Consider the following 18,238-nt stretch of genomic DNA (forward strand, 5'->3'; position numbering starts at 1 on the left):
TATGGTCATTATTTTAACTGATTTGTGTATTTTCCAGTCTCATCATGATATGGTGACAAAGTTGTTGCAGTCTACCATGCGCTTGATGGACTGTTCCTGGCTTCAGGCCCAACAAAAGGCACTAGTTGACGGCTGCATTCGAACTCTAGCTGTGACTGGTATAACAGAGCTATTTGTTCTGTCACTATTTGTGCAAAAAGGCTTAGCCACAGTTAATGCTGACTTTTAAATCATCTAATGATTTATTAGAAAAACTATTTGCACTAGGTTAAATCTTTGCATCTTTATCAGTTTAAATATTGGATAAATAATGTTTTGTTGTTCAAAAATATAAAATATAGTTTGTAACTTTTAAATAAAAAAACTCCTGATTCTCTCCATAGCTAAGACCCGAACAATCTGTCTGCCAGTGGATTTAGAAGCCCTTGTTAACATGATGCTGAGCAACAATTCAGTGAATGCTCTGGCCCGTGCCAACCTCAACTACAAGAGTAGCACCCGATCCACACGACCTACCGGCTCCACTAACCCATGGGACTATAAAAATATTATTGAGAAGCTGCAGGTTTGTGTATAGAAGCTGTATGAAACCAATAAAATATTTTTTTGTTTACAGTAGGATGTTTTAAGGAAATGGTGATGGCTGACTTTGTGTCTTTGTAGGATGTCATTAACACACTGGATAATCGGTTAATGCCATTGGTTAATGCAGAGTTGTCTGTGTTAGTGGATGTCCTGCACCAGCCTGAGCTGCTCTTTCCAGAAGGCTCCGATGCTCGCAACCGTTGTGAATCTGGAGGCTTCATTTCCAAGTAAGACACATCTTCAACAACACGTTTCATGCTTGTTTAATGACATAATAATTGACTGACCTTGAAATGAATTAAAGCCATGTTTTAACAGTGTTGGTGGGTAATTTGCCTACAGTGCTGCAGTAAATTTGTAATGCATATGTATTATGTTGTCTTTTTGCAAGAATGTATTTACTTACGCTGCCTATTGTTTAGATTAATTCAGCACACCAAATCTCTGATGAACTCTGATGAGAACCTCTGCATCAAGGTGCTCAAGACATTACAGGAGATGCTCATCCGTAACATGGACTTTGATGAGAAGGTTGGCTGTTTAGTTGTAATGTACATTCCCAAAGGCTTTTGAACATAGCTAGTAGTGTACTGGTTTGGTGAACCAATTACTATGAGACTTAGTGTAAGCTTATTTGTCCTGCCATTTATACGTACAGTATTACTTTAAGATAACAGTATATGTTTTGTGCTACAATCTCATGTCCACTGATTATTCACTAATGATTGTGAATGTTTCCTTTTGAAGGGGATAGCCTTGAGAAAGGTGTTGCTGCAAAATTACCTCTTTAACAAAAAGAGCATGAAAGCAGACCTTGCTGAAATTGGAACTGGAGGTTTGTTGCAGTTAAAATATTGTAGCTATGAATAATGCATACTGTAGTAGAGAAAGAAGTAATGTTTTTACATTCATATTAGTTTATAGCTACTAAGGGATTTGTCATGTTTTATTGATACCTGTATTCTGAATGAGTCTTTGGTGGCTGTATAACAATATCCACCAGAATTTAATTCTTTAAAGGTGGAGTGCACGATGTTTGAAAAAATGCTTCAGAAATCTGAGTCGGGGATGACTAACAAAACAAACGTGTAGCCAATTAGCAGAAAGAGGTGTGTCTTCTCAATATGCATGTTCAGTGCGCATGTCTGACATTAGCCGAAAGCGATTGAAAGATTGATATGGCAGATACCTGCCGTTACCTCTGCCTCGGGTTCTACTGTAGGTGTTGAACGTCGTCTTTCACGTGAAACGGAGCTAAAACTTTCACAGTACAACACACAGTACTACAAAAACACATTTGACCTGTATTACCATAGTATTACTCATTGAGTTCATTTATTGATAAAAATATCCCCTTGGCCAGCTGCCCCAGCAGGTTCTGCCATAATAGTTGCCTGGGTTGCGTATGTATGTGTGGGGCGGAGCTATAAAAACAAGGGTGACACACATTTGGGTTAGGGGCGTGTTTGTTTTGGTGATATCAAATGTCAACATTGGCTTCCAAACATCGTGCACCCCACCTTTAAAAGGAATTTGGAAACACACCTTACATAAGAGAAAATGATAACTGATGATAACTGGACAATCTCTTGCCAGTGTACTAGTAACAGCGCAGTTGTTACATTTAGCTCTTTTTGTCATGTTTATATTGTGCATTGATCTGTGTTAGTTTTATTGAAACCCATGGAAAAGTAAGGTACGGGGACTTGAAAAGCCCACATTTTCAAGGACACAATGAGGATTAGTAAAAGAGTGGAACTGGTCAAGCATAGTAAAATTGTTGTGGAGTGTTTCATCTGGAAAGTTATTTGTGGGCATCTGTATAGGCTTGAAACTTGAAACTAATATTTTTGTATGTGAAGTTTGAGTGAGCTCTGTGTGTGTGTATGTGTGGGTTTACACTAGGTGGAGAGGTAGAGCGAGACTGGGCTGCTGTGGCTGCAATACAGTGTCGTCTTGATAGAGAAGGTGGCACTAAACTGTTTACAGACATCATTACCAGCTCCAAAAATGAGAAAATCTTCCAAGAGAGCATCCAGCTAGCCATCTGTCTGTTGGAGGGAGGAAACACAGAAATACAGGTGTTCATGTTCACGGTCACTTGTCATGTAATTCTAGTTTGTTTGTAGTTTCAGTGACACTGATTTTAATGAAACTTTTATTAAGCCTAAGACTTTTTTTTTTATACTAGAACTCATTTTACAAACTAATGATGGGGGACAACAAGTCTGAGAAGTTCTTTAAAGTCTTCTTTGATCGTATGAAAACTGCACAGTTGGACGTCAAAGCCACCACTTCAGTCAGTGTGGGTGAAATGAGCCACAAAGCCAAAGATGAAAAGGAACTGGAACCAGGTGAAAAAGCACAGAAACAAGGTTTTAGGGAGAGGACTTAACTTTGGAATTGGTACTGTGGAATTAGAATTGGGGATTTGTTTGGTTTATTTATTTCAGTTGTGAAGAGGATCATTTCTATTTTACATGACATTCAGAATCATAGATTTTTTCTATGTTTCATGAGAGATACATTTGCTTTTTTTGCACATCATCCTATTAAATACTTTGTCTCCACCTTTGCTCATATTTGTGTCACACAGGCTGATTTTTTTAACTTTTCAGACTAAAATGAATATCAAGGATCTGAGCAAAAACTGTAGAGACCGAAAAATGCACAGTACATCAATTTATTACAATTATATAGGCAAGAGTGTCAGAGATTTACTGACCTGCAATGTGTTACATAAACACATAAAAGCCCTGAAACTTAGATGCCTTTAGACATAAGATGAGAATAAAAGGTGAAAGTAAAAGGCCATGGATATCTATCTGTTTATTACAGGTGAAATGTGCTGTAAAATAGGAGAAAAGCTTTTAGTAATTCTTTGATTAACTCTCTGTCTCCTGCTTCAGGGGCTCATGCAGCATATCCATCAGGGGAACTGGCCCAATATGGCCAAAATGCCACTGCCCTGGCTCCTGCTAACCAGCCTAAGCAGCAGGAGGTTGACACTGAGATGGGCCCCTCAGTCTTGATCATGAAGCCTATTCTACGCTTTCTTCAACTGCTCTGTGAAAACCACAACCAAGACCTACAGGTCAGCCACTGCTTCATCTGTTTTACAATAGATTGTTATTTGATATTTTGCCCACAGTTTTATTTTTTTTCAGAATGTAACTTTGTACTAATCCCATTAATATTGCCCCAGAATTTCCTTCGCTGTCAGAACAACAAGACAAATTATAACCTGGTCTGTGAGACACTTCAGTTCTTGGACATCATGTGTGGGAGCACTACAGGGGGCCTGGGTCTGCTGGGTCTCTACATTAATGAGAACAATGTGGAGCTGATCACGCAGACATTGGAGACGCTCACAGAGTATTGCCAGGGACCTTGCCAGGAGAACCAGGTCAGATGACTACATAGCCTATCTTATGTCAGGTTTTTTGGATGAATAAACATAAATGTCCAAACCGTGTTGATTTTTGTTCTCTGTTTTATCTGTTTGAAGACTTGCATCGTAACTCACGAGTGCAACGGAATTGACATAATTACTGCCTTGATTTTGAATGACATTAGCCCTCTGTGCCGCTACCGGATGGAGCTGGTGCTCCAGCTTAAGGTATTAACTCACCACATTATCACTGCACCTAGAATAAGACAAATAAGAAAAATAATTAAGGTCTCCTCATTTTGAATGCATTTTAATAAGGAAGGTGATGTTGTTCCTATATTAATTATACGGTTTCTTGGCAGGACAACGCCTCCAAACTATTACTTGCTCTAATGGAGAGTCGCCATGACAGTGAGAATGCAGAGAGGATTCTGATTAACCTTCGACCCCGTGAACTGGTCAGTTCACTACTTTGATGTATACCAAAGAGTCAAAGATCAGCGAATTAAAATATACGATAAATCGATTGTGTCTTTACTGGCCAACAGGTTGAAGTGATCAAAAAGGCTTATCTGCAGGAGACTGACTGTGACTGTGAGGATGCAGAAGTGTCACCCAGAGAAGTCGGCCACAACATCTACATCTTGGCACTACAGGTACACTACTGACCATTTATGTACCTTAAGTTTCTTGAATGCTTTTGGATTGTTAACACGTAATATCTTTCTGTCTTTCTATATAGTTGGCACGGCACAATAAGTCTCTCATTAATCTGTTGAAACCACCAAAAAAGTCAAAGGAAGAGCTTGAAGAAGGCATCTCATCTATGGTAAGGTTTTAAAAAACACAGACAGCTTTTTAGTTTTTAAAGCTTTTCTCAATCAAATAGTGTTCCTGATTACATTCATGCTTTTTCTGTAGCTTAGTCTGAACAACAGGGGATTCTCCCAAATGCTAAAATCCTCAGCTCCAGCACAGGTTCAGCAGGAAGATCCACTGGAGTACTACGCCAATAACACTGCACAGATCGAGGTTAGCTTTTCATGTCAATATCATACCTCTTTCCCTTCTACTGCACAAAGTTATTTAAACTCCATAAATAATTTTCAGCTTGCTTACAGTGTACAGTTTGGTTAATTGAATATGACTATTGCGTTACATCAGATAGTTCGTGAGGATCGCAGCATGGAGCAAATTGTGTACCCTATCCACCCCATCTGTGAGTACCTTACAGAAGAGTCCAAGTTACGAGTCTTCACCACCACAGAGCTTGATGAACAGGGCAGCAAGGTCACACACTTTTTTGAGCAGACCTCCTTCCTGCATAATGAAATGGAGTGGCAGAAGAAGTTACGCAGTATGTGCTGAGTTCTTTCTTGTTTCCTCATAGCTGTTCTGAATCACTTACTTACTTTAATGTTCTTCACTAGCATCTAGGAAAACCTGTCAGATGTTGCTGGGGCAGTATAAAGTAAGTACTCACTGTTCTCTGTCTTTCCCAGGTATGCCAGTGCTGTACTGGTTCTCTGGGCGAATGTCAGTATGGGGCAGCATCTCATTCAACCTGGCTGTCTTCATCAACCTCATCATTGCCTTCTTCTACCCTTTTGACAATGGCCAAAGTACATCACAGTCTCTACTATATATATATATGTTTAAATATACATTATCAGCTTATTAGGTAGATTTACCTTGTACTTACACTTCAGGCACATCTATCAGACATGTGCACTTTGTAAATTTTATTTTGCATTTGCTTATATCCAAAGTGACTTACTGTACAGTTCAGGTGAATGGATGAAGGTCAAAGTCCTTGCTCATGTGGAAGCCTTGAGGTGCTTGTATTTACAATCAGCTCTTCAAACTTTGAGCACTTGCCTCTTTATACATATACAATTAGAGATCTTTCTAGCCATATGCAGTGTTTCAACTGCCTTGTCTATTAGTAAAAATGGGCCACAGTGGTTAATTGTGGGTGCACTGACCACATAATTATTTATTATTTGGATCATTCTCAGTGCAGCATTGAGATTACCATGGTAGTATTTGAATGGTGATGCTACAAGTGTACAATCAGGTGATTTACTTTAGCGTGTTACTGGGATTTATAGACACCTCAATATCACTGCTACACTGTGAATTAATAACCCGACAATCATATAATCTGGTCATCTGGTTGGCACTGTTATCATCTACGGTTAAGGATATCATCATGCAGTTGTACCTGCAGAGTGCAGCTGCAACCTGCAACCTGCACAGTGCAGCTAGGTTTACCTGAAAAGTGTCAGTACAAAGTAGGTGCAAGGTAGATGTAAGTAGAAAAGTTCCAATATCAGTATCTTAATTCTTTTCTCTCTGACTCCTTTCAGCTTCCATTGATTCTTCAATATTGTACATGCTGTTCTGGGTGATTTCTGGCCTATCTGTTTTGGGTCTTTTGACTCATCGCTATGGACCGCAGCTTGTCTCTGTGGCTGTCATTCTGCGATGCATCTACCATTTTGACATTGGCCCTACTCTCTTCATGCTTGGAACTGTCAACGTAAGTCAGAAACTCGGTGTGGTGTGTGACCAAATGGATCTTTACATTTGACTTTCACAACAAGTTATCAACAAACATTTAAAATATTGTCTTAAAGGATGTCTGTAGTGCAGTTACAAAATAAATATCTATTATATTTACTCCAGCAATATGATACTCTTTTTACTAATATTAATCAATATAATCAATGTTTTTAACACTACCATTTTACTAGATTTATCATCATTCACTTTTTGTGCCTTGGTCTGAAAGGTCTATGAGGATAAATTGACAGCTAAACGGATTAAGCATAACAATGCTTTCAATGGGATGTTTACATATGTTGATGCACTAAATGGACAAATGTTTCTGGCCCCCTAACCATCACACCCATATGAGCTTGTTGAACGTCCAAAACCAATGACATGAATATATTTAGCACCCCTTCAACAGACTCCACAATAAAGCTTTCCATTAATTTTGGAATATTGATATGGGGATTTGTGAGAATTTAGTCACATGAGCAACATCAGTGAAGTTAGGCACTGATGTCAGGTTAGAAGGCATGGCCTATATTTGCCATTCATCCTAAAGGTGTTCAGAGGGATTAAGGTTAGGGTTCTGTGTGGGGCACTCAAGTTGTTCCAGATCAACTTTGGCATCCTTGGAGCTAAGGTGCATTGCCATGCCGGAACAAATTTGGGCTAGGTTATTTACTTCCAGGGAAGGGTTAGGGTTAAGGCCACATCATAAAAAATACATTGTATTTTCCAATTTTTTTTGCACCAGTTTGAGAAAGACCCACAGATGTATTTGTTGATCAGGTGTTTATGTTCTTATGGCTATATATTGTTTATTGTATATGATTAATTTCTGTTAACCCTCTACTTTGTTCTCTGTCTGTCTCCACTCCTGTTGCTCTTACACAGCTCCTCAATAAGATTGTGTACGTTGTGAGTTTTGTGGGTAATAATGGTACATTTATCATGGGTTACAAAGCCATGGTGATGGATGTAGAGTTCCTGTACCATCTGATCTATGTGTTCACCTGCACACTAGGGCTTTTTGTCCATGAGCTCTTCTACAGCCTAATGGTAAATATACTGTATTATTTAATTTCTCACAGCAGTTTCTGTCTTCTATTCTGTCTTTGCATTTTACTAGGAATAAAAAGAGTTTAAAATCTGTGCACTTTATACACTTTAAACCTTTCCAGTTATTTGACCTGATCTACCGAGAGGAAACCCTTTTTAATGTCATCAAGAGTGTGACGCGTAATGGACGCTCCATTCTCCTGACTGCAGTGTTGGCCATCATCCTGGTCTACCTTTTCTCCATTGTGGGCTTTCTTTGCCTCAGAGATGACTTCATCATGGAGGTGGATCGTTTACCTTCCACTGATGCAGGCATGTTTGGTTTTGAAATAAGCTTAACGAGTTAGTGATGTAGTTAGTGCTACGGTGGTGTAATGCGGCTTCCACTTCCTCTCTATTGATTCAAAAAGTGCTTACTGGGATGTCCATCCTCTTAGATAGCATTTTATTCCCTATTATTAAATTATGACATTTTGTTAGTATTGCTTTAGTTCAAACTTGCAGTCTCTTTAATGACATATTATCTGAGGTGTTTCTTTAATTCAGAAAATAGGAGTTAAAATTATGTCACTTCAGTTCTTAGACTCTTTAAATTGTGAAGCTCTATTTTAAATACCATTAGTCAGACAAATAATATCAATTCCAGCTGTGCTGAATACTTTTGCAATCCACTGTATCTATGTATAGGCATTATATGAACAGCAAAAAAGATGTGGCATCTGGCTTGTGTACTGTCTATGTGTATTGGAGGAAATGTAAACTGTAAATGGTAGCTATTGTACAAAAGAAAGAGGAGAAATAAAATAGCTTTTGACCAAATTTTAGGGGGAATACATTAGACCAAATTGTTTATCAAGGAATTGATAAACAACTGATTGTGCTTAATTTAGATTCTGAGGGGAACTGCAGTGCAGATGGAGTGGACTGCAATGAAGAAACCGGACTTACAGTAACATCAGAGGGTTAGTCTTATACTTACTGCATTAAACTTCTCTAGTATTGTAAGTCTGAAGTATCTGAGTCAAAGGTTCCATTAACTCCATTCTCTGACTTTATCTTGCAGATGAAGATAACACAGAGCGAGCCTGTGACACACTATTTATGTGTATAACCACTGTGCTGAATCACGGCCTACGGAATGGGGGAGGTGTCGGAGATGTCCTACGCAAACCCTCAAAAAATGTGAGAAGACAAATGCATGCCCTTACATACATAAATATATCGCAATACATATTTGAATTATAGTACATAGAAGAATTGACATTAGTATGTGCAAACTAAAGATTTCTTACACTCACTGTATAGGAGACGCTGTTTCCTGCACGTGTGATATACGATCTTCTCTTCTACTTTATTGTCATCATCATTGTACTGAACCTGATCTTTGGTGTGATTATTGACACCTTTGCTGACCTGCGTAGTGAGAAGCAGAAGAAAGAGGAGATCTTGAAGACCACCTGCTTTATCTGCGGTAAGAGATTAATAATGAGAGATCGGTAGTTCCTCCATCTACTGTGTGTTATGGTTTGGAAACACAGAACCATGTGTCCTGTGTGAAATCTGTAATCTAATGTAAAATTACGTATAAATCCTCTACACTGGAACTTCTCTGATAAACAGCTTCATATAGATGCTTTAGCTTTTGGACTTTTTGACAGTTGTGGTTTAATTTTTCTGACAAAAGGTCTTGAGAGGGACAAGTTTGACAACAAGACAGTGTCTTTCGAGGAGCACATTAAATTAGAGCACAACATCTGGAACTACCTTTACTTCATTGTACTTGTGCGAGAGAAGAACAAAACTGACTACACTGGCCCAGAGAGCTATGTGGCCCATATGATAAAGGTGAATTATTTTTATTGTGTTCATTGAACAAATTTAGCTATAATCTCACAATATTTAGGTAATTAAAGCATGCTAAACAGGTTTCATTAAAGGTGAAATAACAACACAAGTTAAAAGTATAATGTTCTTTTTTTTGTAGAACAAGAACCTGGATTGGTTCCCACGGATGCAGGCCATGTCTCTGGTTGTGTCTGAAGGAGAAGGGGAACAAAATGAGATCAGGATCCTACAGGACAAACTCTCGAACACCATGAAAGTTGTTACACTTCTTAGTGGCCAGTTAACAGAGCTGAAAGAACAGGTGAGGCAAATGAGTGCTCACAAGTGACGCAACACTAAAAATATTCACTGCGCATACAGAAGAAGGCATTCAAATCTCTCCCCACAGTGTGTTAAACTGATCTGTAAAGTTGGGCAGACTGACAGATGTTGACAGGTGGAATTAGATACATAAAAATTAGGAGCAGCACTTTGTTTGCATGGAGGATGAAGGCATTTACAATGTGTAATTTTAAGATTGAGAGAAGAACTAATGTAAAATTTTAGGCTATATTTCTCAACATGCTTTTATTTAATGAATGTAGTATTTAACCCTAACCCTACCCTTGTCTAACCCTAACCCTACCATGATGTAGCTGTTCAATATCAGTGTTTACATTTGACTTCACTTTTGAGCCCTTATTTATTTGACTTAATTGCTGCTACTGCAGTACGTAGCAGTTATTGTTGCCCAATAATTAAGTGAGTAGGTCATATTATCAGTGTTTGCTGTTAACACTGGTGTGCTTCCCATGCAGATGACAGAGCAAAGGAAGAGGAGGCAGAGGATGGGCTTTGTGGATGTCCAAACTGGCTCTAATGCTGTAATGCCCCCTAGTGCTGCTGGAGGAAACTCCAAGACTTAATTTTATATACTTACTTCTACCAGCTCATCAATGTTCGGATCTGAGTTGAGGATTTTACTGACTCGATAGGTTTTTTGAATGTATGCATTAAGTATGCATTAATGCAGTCAGGTTTGGTTAAATACTTGCCCTGAATGTGACCTGAATGTTACAGTTATGACTGGCTTTTTTTTTTGGTTATATGGGAAAAGAATATACTGTACCATTTTCATGTTTTGCTTGGTCACATTTTAAAGTAATGAAATATCTGTAATATATTTTGTTAGAATTTTATTAATTAACTTATACATTTGTGCTAACTCTACTACTTCTAAAAAGTGCCTAATGCAGCAATGGTCACATGAAATTGTTCTTTTTGATGATCTGTTTAATCACATGAATTGAAGTGATGAGAATGGTAGTGGGACAGATTACAGACTGTACATAGCTATTTAACAGCATATTTAAATTTATGATATGTTCTCTCTTTTTTTTTATTACTACAGAACTGTAGAAGCTCATGTTTTAAAAAAAATGTAAACAACCAAACAAACAAAACAACAACAAAAATAAAAAGAATTACTTATATGAAGCCCATTTTTAAATGGGATGTGGGAGAAGAGTATAAACAAAAATAATTTAATAAAACTATAGTGTCAAAAAAGTGCCAAATGTGTGCTATGTATTTTTCAACTCCATTTCAGAAATGCAAAAATTTATATGGGCCAAATTACATTTCGATGTAAGCCTACATAGTACATACTACTAGCAGCATAAATTGTGGTTGTGTTTGATTTTCTGTAAATAGGATAATCATGGACTCGGGTAAAGGTAAAGGTAACGGTATGAGGTAGAGGAAAGGTATGAGGTAAAATTAAGGAGTAGAGTCACTAATCATATAGCTAAAATGAATTTCAGAAATGAGAAAGTATGCTAAATAAAATCATTGTCTTCCTCTGCTCTCTCTGGTTTCCTCCTACTGTCCAAAAAACTGTCCAAAAACTAGCCTGGGTTCTGGACCCACTGTGGCCCTGACCAGGACACTAAAGATGAATGAATGATAGATCATTATTAATAACATTAACAGCATAGCCATAGAGACCAAAATACCTTTATGACACTTGCATTGAACATTTTAATATGAAAATGCCAATAATGATTGTGAAGAACATTTTATTAAGCCAGATGCACCCTTTTCTTTCTCCTCCTACACTAAATCAGCTGCCTCCTTTAAATCCACCTGTTCAGGGTGTAGTTACTGTAGGTAGCAAGCAGCTTTCAAATAGAAACGGGAACGTTAAGGGTGGAATCGTAGTTAATGGCCTTTAACCGTTAACGTTTTATGGACCCTTTAGAGCCCCAAACAACACCCCACCCTCTTCTATTCATCTGGGTAGTAAGTTAGTAAGTAAAGGGTATCAGTGGGTTGGTCTGTATGTTACTGAGTGGGCGGACGCACAAACTGCGCTTATTACGCTCAATCCCGTACAGCTCGGTCTAGTGAACTGACGCATTTGTTCACGTTCAGGCGTTCGTCCTCAGTGCAGGTCAACAGGTAGGAGACTGTAAACGTTTTCTTTAAAAATGGTTCTTGTTTTAGGTTGTGTATGGGGAGTGTAGAGTACGTTAAAAAAAAAGTACAAACTTTAAAAGAATACAATATCCTCTAGACTTTTTATTACCTCTATATATACATTCTACGTTCACTATAGGCTAAATACATATGTAATAATAAATAAATATATGTCATACCCATACATCAAATGTACATAAATATCCCTTTGGCCTTTAATTCGTTTAGATGTAAAGCACGGTGAGATTTTTAAAAAAAAAAAGAAAAAAAAGAAAAAAAAGGCAACAACAACAACTACGACTACAATAATAATAATACTAATAATAATAATAATAATAATAATAATAATAATAATAAAGTATTATTATTATTATCATTATAACAACAACAACAATAATAAGAAGAAATTAATAATAAGTATTATAATTACTATTATTATTATTATTATTATTATTATTATTATTATTATTAGTAGTAGTAGTAGTAGTAGTAGTAGTAGTATTGTTGTCGTTGTTACTACTGCTGATGATATTGGTATTAGTAAAGTATTAGTAAATATACAGGTAAGTAAACAAGCTGCTTGTGCCTTTGTTATGTTTATGTTGCTTATCTGATGTGGCAGATGGATAGGTGATGAATTAAAAACAGTGAAGCACAAAACAGCATGTTTTTACCACCGAGACTTTAAAGAGCCGGTGCCAAGTAAAGGATATTTACAAATACTTGGTGCAGGCATGTAATTGAGAGGACAAATTTAAAAAGTAGTATTTGTAATGTTCTATCTGATCTCTGAAATAATTTTCGTTCTACCTTCAAATCATTTAGAGACCTCTACACCCATAAATTTGAACTAAGGTGTCTAGCTGAAATTAAGAGAGAAAAGCCTATCAATATCAATTCTCCTGCATCTGATGAATAAATAAATTAAAAGGCAGGTAGGTTTTTGTTGAAAATTCATAGTATTAGCTACTGAGCTAATTAATCCTTAATTTAAGGTTGATAATAAAGAATGTGACGTGCTAGTTATCGGCGTTGTGACGTCTATCTGACAGTGTTCAGCACAGGGAGTGAAGCAGAGAGAGAAGCTGTGTACCACTGATAAATGGGCGCTTACACACCACACCCGCAGCCACAGGGGCAAGAAAAAAGCCTTAGCCATGTGAAGTGTGCCACTTAATCTTTAGGGCTGAAGGGCAAGAAGTGTGCTACTTAATCTTTAGGGCTGATGGGTGGTGGTCATTAAAATGGATGAAACACAAGTGTTCGCATAATACTGTTTAAACATAATACTGTTTGTTTCTTTGTTTCTGCTATACCAATTGTTTATATTATTATAAATATTAGACCATCTGGAATAATTATGATCGAAAAATACTAATGTAACGAGCCATTAATACTAATTTAATTTATTGGAACGCAAAACATATTACTGTATGTTATGTGGATTATAAATGATATACTTACTATTTATACTATACTATACTATTTATACTATAACACTGAAGTCTTTTTACAATCCTTCATTAAACAAACAAACAAACAAACAAACATATAGATAACGCAAATAAAAATATAATTTTTAATTACAAACTTTTAATTACAAGATTTTAAATGTAGATACTTGCTTAGAAATTAAATTAGCAGAATCTTATTGTAGCTACATAGAATTAAAAGGAATTATAATCTTCTTTCTGTTAGGTGTTTTGTTGTGTCTACCTCATTGGGGCTAAATATAAATGACTCTTTCTTTCTCCTTCCGTCAGCTGGTGAAGTCATGTCTGCCTTTCTGCATCGTTGTCCATTCCTGAAGTCCTCTCCGGTCCCGACTTTGAGACATGTAGGGGGATTTTTGGGGATGGCTGACCGATGCCCCATCATTCTCCGCCGGATCAGCGTACAGTCCACTCAGGGTCAGGATGAAAATGGTAAGCTGCTGTCAGTAAAACATGTCATTCACAGAGCATGACATAGGCACATGTAGCCTACTACTACTGCACTTTCTTTGGTAGTGCATGGTAGCGATTATTGAGCCTACTAGATAATTAATTAAGACACATTAGGCACAGGCAAGAAACAACTTGTCAAAGCACCAGGATTGTCAAGCATCTGCTGCTATAGATGATCCCAGGACATATGATATATGATTTATAAACGCTTTACCCTTTATGAAGGTTTAACCCATAGAGTTAGTATTCTATTTAAGCATTTAAGGCTACTACTACTTCTACTACTACTTCTACTACTACTGCTACTAATGTACGTGCGAAAGAGGTTTAAAAGGTTTAAGAATTAGATAAACAGAAAATCTGGAATTTTTTTACCACATTTTTTTTTATTCTGGCATTCTGCTTATTTTGTACAAATCTATAATTGATTCATGTCTGAAGTATTTTTCTGTACAGGTTTGCTGCCACATAAGGAAACCAAACGCTCCTTGGCTACATCTGCTGCTCAGGTTGCTGTGTCCATGACTAAGGCCTGTCCCTTTGTCTCCTCTAAGATTGGACTAGTTAAAGCTAGCCCTCAATTTCAGGAGGATGTCCACTCAGCACTGCCTCCTATTTCAGAGGAGGAAGTAACTTCAGGTAAATCTGCTGCTTTTACACTACAATGAGTTGAATATTATGTGCTGAAATATAAAGAAGATATAATGTAAGAATAGCATACTTTATAAACAGTACATTTAATGGCTATATTGTAGTTTATATTTGTATAAATCTTTGTGTTTCTTGTGCTGCTCTCGTCTATGTAGGAACAATCAGCTCTGTGTTTAGTGGTTTACAGGGACTTCAGTCATCTTTCCCAACACACCTTCTGAAAGACAACATTGGTTAGTGCATATTGTAGTTTATTCAAACATGAATATGATGGGATATGTACGTTAAATTGTTCTGTTGGTAGTTTGTGAAGATATTTTTATTTTTTTATCTTCACACTCAGTCGGACCCAGTTTTGACTATGATGACTTCTTCACTCAGAAGATCATTGAGAAGAGGAATGATCACACCTACCGTGTCTTTAAGACGGTGAATCGGTTTGCAGATGTTTTCCCCTTTGCTGAGGATTATTCTGTTCCAGGTCGCATTGGCTCACAGGTGTCTGTTTGGTGCAGCAACGACTACTTGGGCATGAGTCGTCATCCACGTGTCATCAAAGCAATATGGTCAGCTCCCAACAGATCTTCCTGATCTGAAGAATTTAAAAGCATATTATTTCTTAGTAATGAACTTCAAGAACATGATTTTAATGAAGCTGCTAATTGACAATGCATTTAAACTACATTCATTAATGATCTGTATCTCAGGGACGTTTTGGAAAAAAATGGTGCAGGAGCAGGTGGCACCAGGAATATCTCTGGGACAAGTTACTACCATGTGGCTCTTGAGAAAGAACTGGCCCTTCTTCACCGAAAAGATGCAGCCCTTGTCTTCTCCTCATGCTTTGTGGCCAACGATTCCACCCTATTCACTCTGGCAAAAATGCTTCCAGGTAATCATTGAGACATCAGATACAGTTCCATTCTCCCACAGACATTTTTGGTGACTTTGTTGAAGGTGCAGTTTGCAATTGTTTCCATTCTTTAATTTAATTTAATTTAATTTAATTTAATTTAATTTAATTTAATTTAATTTAATTTAATTTAATTTTGCTATTTATTGTTTATTATAAATTTTCCAGTGCTGTCTATATATTAAATGTTCTGTTGGATTTTATTTAGTTTCATAAATAATATCTAATTGCTATTTTACATATATCTGTTTAGGGTGTGAAATCTATTCAGACATGGGGAATCATGCCTCCATGATTCAGGGCATCAGGAATAGTGGAGCCAACCGTTTCATCTTCCGTCACAATGATGCAAAACATCTAGAAGAGCTTCTCAGTCGTGCTGATCCAAAGACACCTAAAATTGTGGCATTTGAAACAGTGCACTCCATGGACGGTGAGAAAATATTTTGTATTGTAAAAAAATGACTGTAGTTCTGAGTAAAACTGTAAAACAGAGGCAAGTCTAAGTACAAATGACAATACTTTAATAGAGAAGAGGTCTTAAGGACAGACTTGCTTTTAATTAAATACCTATTTTATCCATTCCAGTGTAAGCACTTGATATTATTTTTACCCTAGGTGCTATCTGCCCTCTGGAAGAGCTGTGTGACGTTGCACACAAATATGGAGCTCTCACCTTTGTGGATGAGGTTCATGCAGTAGGCCTGTATGGACCACATGGAGCAGGGGTCGGTGAGAGAGATGGCATCATGCACAAGATTGATATTGTCTCTGGTACACTGGGTAAGAAAGACTTAATATTTCATATTTCATATTTCATATTTCTTAATATGTAATATTAACATTACAATACATTTTTTAAGTATAGTCCATTTCATTAACCTTTTGATGTCTTGCATGTGTGCAGGTAAGGCATTTGGCTGTGTGGGAGGCTACATAGCCAGCACTGCTGCACTGGTGGACACAGTGCGATCCTATGCAGCAGGCTTCATCTTCACCACTTCACTGCCTCCAATGGTGCTGGCTGGAGCTCTGGAGTCTGTACGGGTTCTGATGAGCTCAGAGGGTCAGGCACTGCGCCGAGCTCACCAGAGGAATGTTAAGCATATGAGGCAGCTTTTGTTGGATGCAGGTCTGCCTGTCATCAACTGCCCAAGCCATATTATCCCAATACGGGTTAGTGCCACTGTGTCTGAGCTAATAACACCATAATCATTATCAACCATGGTTGTTTTTAGTTTGGAGATTTTCAGATCCACAGTTTGGCCCACATTGTGCCTTTTTAGAATACAAGTACAGTAACTTATATCAGGCTTAATAAATAGTAAATGAGATTAATCAGAATTGTTGAGAACAATGAATGATGTAATACTGTACAGGCTAGATCCAGTGCCTATCCCAAAAACATGCACATGACACAGGAAAATGCACTGACCATGTCAGGATGAACTGGGAGTGGGCATAATGAGAAAGCTATTGTAGGGAGAAAATGTGAAGCTCCACATGAACGAGTTCACAATTGAACCATTGAGGTAGCAACACTAAATTGCACATATGTGAATGTGTGTGCACGTGCCCCCTGCAGTGTTATGTAATACTTCTTTTATGTGTGGTTTCTTGGAAGTATGCCTAAAATAAATCTGTTTTAATTAATATCATATCACAGGTTGGAAATGCAGAGAAAAACTCCAAGGTGTGTGATATTCTGCTGGAGAGACACAATATATATGTACAGGCAATAAACTACCCAACTGTGCCACGTGGAGAAGAGTTGCTGCGTTTGGCACCATCCCCTTTCCACAACCCCATCATGATGGACTACTTTGTGGGTGAGTGGAAGTTAGTCCTGAAACATGTTAGTTACAATAAGTGTTAAATATTATATACTAATGTTGTCTATTTATTTATTTACTTATTTATCTTTGACAGAAAAATTGGTGGACATATGGCAGGAAGTTGGACTGCCACTCAATACCTCTGCAACAGCCTCCTGCACTTTCTGTGACCGTCCCCTCAACTTTGACCTTATGAGCGAGTGGGAGAAAAGTTACTTTGGCAACATGGAACCAAGATATATTACAGTTGCAGCACAATAAGAATGATGAAATGGAAGAAAGATGGAAAGCAGCATTTAGTATAACCAGCTGGCATCATTATTAAAGAAAAAATCATAAATGTTGAGATATCTCCTTTCACACTGTCATACATTATTGTCGCCTGCTGCAGTTACATTATTAGTACTAGCTTTGGTGCTTTTGGATTTTATACCGTATTATGGAATATTAATGTTGTGTCCCCTCTGCATATTAAAAACCTGCACATGGGCACTTTTAATGGAAACTATTCAAAAATATTTAAATACTTTATATTTTATTAAATATTTTGACTCACATTTCCTTTATCAGATACAGGTCCTGTACTAACTCTCTCTGCATTAAGCCTCATCCAGGTCCCTTATGCATGGGACTTGATTTTGGATGTAATAGCTAATATCCTAAAATCTTGGCTACAGTCTAAATATCATCATTAGCCATAGAGTTACACTTGCTAATTTCATAACAACAACTGTCCTTGTGGAAAGAGTTGGGATTAAAACCTTAAAGTTATCACATTATCTTTGCTATTTGGGTAATGCATTGAGGCAGGAATGTGCATGATGACCTCAGCAAATACAGCGTCAGTCTGCTTTGCTTCTTTAGATCATTTTATATTCTTGAAGCCATGGTTTTATAAGAAATGAAATAAAACTTGTATTGCTCTTGTATTGCATTTTTTGAAACCATCATGTTCAATTCTCTAGACACCAGAGCTTCTTTTTAAGCATGTTTTCATCTT

At 37.4% G+C, this 18,238-nt stretch overlaps 2 protein-coding genes across 2 annotated transcripts in view; both read left to right on the plus strand.

Annotated features, from left to right (window-relative positions):
* itpr3 (inositol 1,4,5-trisphosphate receptor, type 3) overlaps positions 1–10,986 on the plus strand; it is a 28,982-nt gene extending 17,996 nt beyond the window's left edge. Inside the window, exons 34-58 of the mRNA XM_060882430.1 lie at positions 38–158; positions 384–565; positions 664–812; positions 1,008–1,116; positions 1,333–1,420; positions 2,491–2,666; positions 2,777–2,939; positions 3,495–3,679; positions 3,791–3,991; positions 4,094–4,204; positions 4,339–4,434; positions 4,525–4,632; positions 4,719–4,805; positions 4,898–5,008; positions 5,141–5,333; positions 5,479–5,598; positions 6,346–6,518; positions 7,427–7,591; positions 7,714–7,903; positions 8,482–8,553; positions 8,655–8,773; positions 8,897–9,062; positions 9,276–9,436; positions 9,576–9,737; positions 10,234–10,986. Of these exons, the coding sequence (XP_060738413.1) occupies positions 38–158; positions 384–565; positions 664–812; positions 1,008–1,116; positions 1,333–1,420; positions 2,491–2,666; positions 2,777–2,939; positions 3,495–3,679; positions 3,791–3,991; positions 4,094–4,204; positions 4,339–4,434; positions 4,525–4,632; positions 4,719–4,805; positions 4,898–5,008; positions 5,141–5,333; positions 5,479–5,598; positions 6,346–6,518; positions 7,427–7,591; positions 7,714–7,903; positions 8,482–8,553; positions 8,655–8,773; positions 8,897–9,062; positions 9,276–9,436; positions 9,576–9,737; positions 10,234–10,341 (3,516 nt within the window). The 3' untranslated portion in view covers positions 10,342–10,986. The remainder of the gene's footprint in view (positions 1–37; positions 159–383; positions 566–663; positions 813–1,007; positions 1,117–1,332; positions 1,421–2,490; positions 2,667–2,776; positions 2,940–3,494; positions 3,680–3,790; positions 3,992–4,093; positions 4,205–4,338; positions 4,435–4,524; positions 4,633–4,718; positions 4,806–4,897; positions 5,009–5,140; positions 5,334–5,478; positions 5,599–6,345; positions 6,519–7,426; positions 7,592–7,713; positions 7,904–8,481; positions 8,554–8,654; positions 8,774–8,896; positions 9,063–9,275; positions 9,437–9,575; positions 9,738–10,233) is intronic.
* Positions 10,987–11,733: 747 nt separating this feature from the next.
* On the plus strand, positions 11,734–18,172 carry alas2 (aminolevulinate, delta-, synthase 2). The gene is made up of 11 exons (XM_060882277.1): positions 11,734–11,875; positions 13,657–13,818; positions 14,296–14,478; positions 14,646–14,723; positions 14,834–15,056; positions 15,198–15,382; positions 15,657–15,836; positions 16,022–16,186; positions 16,311–16,579; positions 17,070–17,232; positions 17,333–18,172. The coding sequence occupies exons 2-11, from the start codon at positions 13,668–13,670 to the stop codon at positions 17,497–17,499; spliced, it is 1,764 nt and encodes a 587-aa protein (XP_060738260.1). The 5' UTR covers positions 11,734–11,875; positions 13,657–13,667; the 3' UTR covers positions 17,500–18,172.
* Positions 18,173–18,238: the final 66 nt, after the last annotated feature.

Source organism: Tachysurus vachellii, chromosome 11 (genome assembly GCF_030014155.1).
Source record: "Tachysurus vachellii isolate PV-2020 chromosome 11, HZAU_Pvac_v1, whole genome shotgun sequence".
Lineage (NCBI taxonomy): Eukaryota > Metazoa > Chordata > Actinopteri > Siluriformes > Bagridae > Tachysurus > Tachysurus vachellii.

Bases quoted from the DNA above. Each gene is read 5' to 3' on its own strand.
- alas2 (XM_060882277.1), top strand. From the start codon at position 13,668: ATGTCTGCCTTTCTGCATCGTTGTCCATTCCTGAAGTCCTCTCCGGTC. The intron at 15,057-15,197 runs GTCAGCTCCCAA...TCTGTATCTCAG, and splicing joins CGTGTCATCAAAGCAATATG to GGACGTTTTGGAAAAAAATG. The intron at 15,383-15,656 runs GTAATCATTGAG...ATATCTGTTTAG, and splicing joins TCTGGCAAAAATGCTTCCAG to GGTGTGAAATCTATTCAGAC.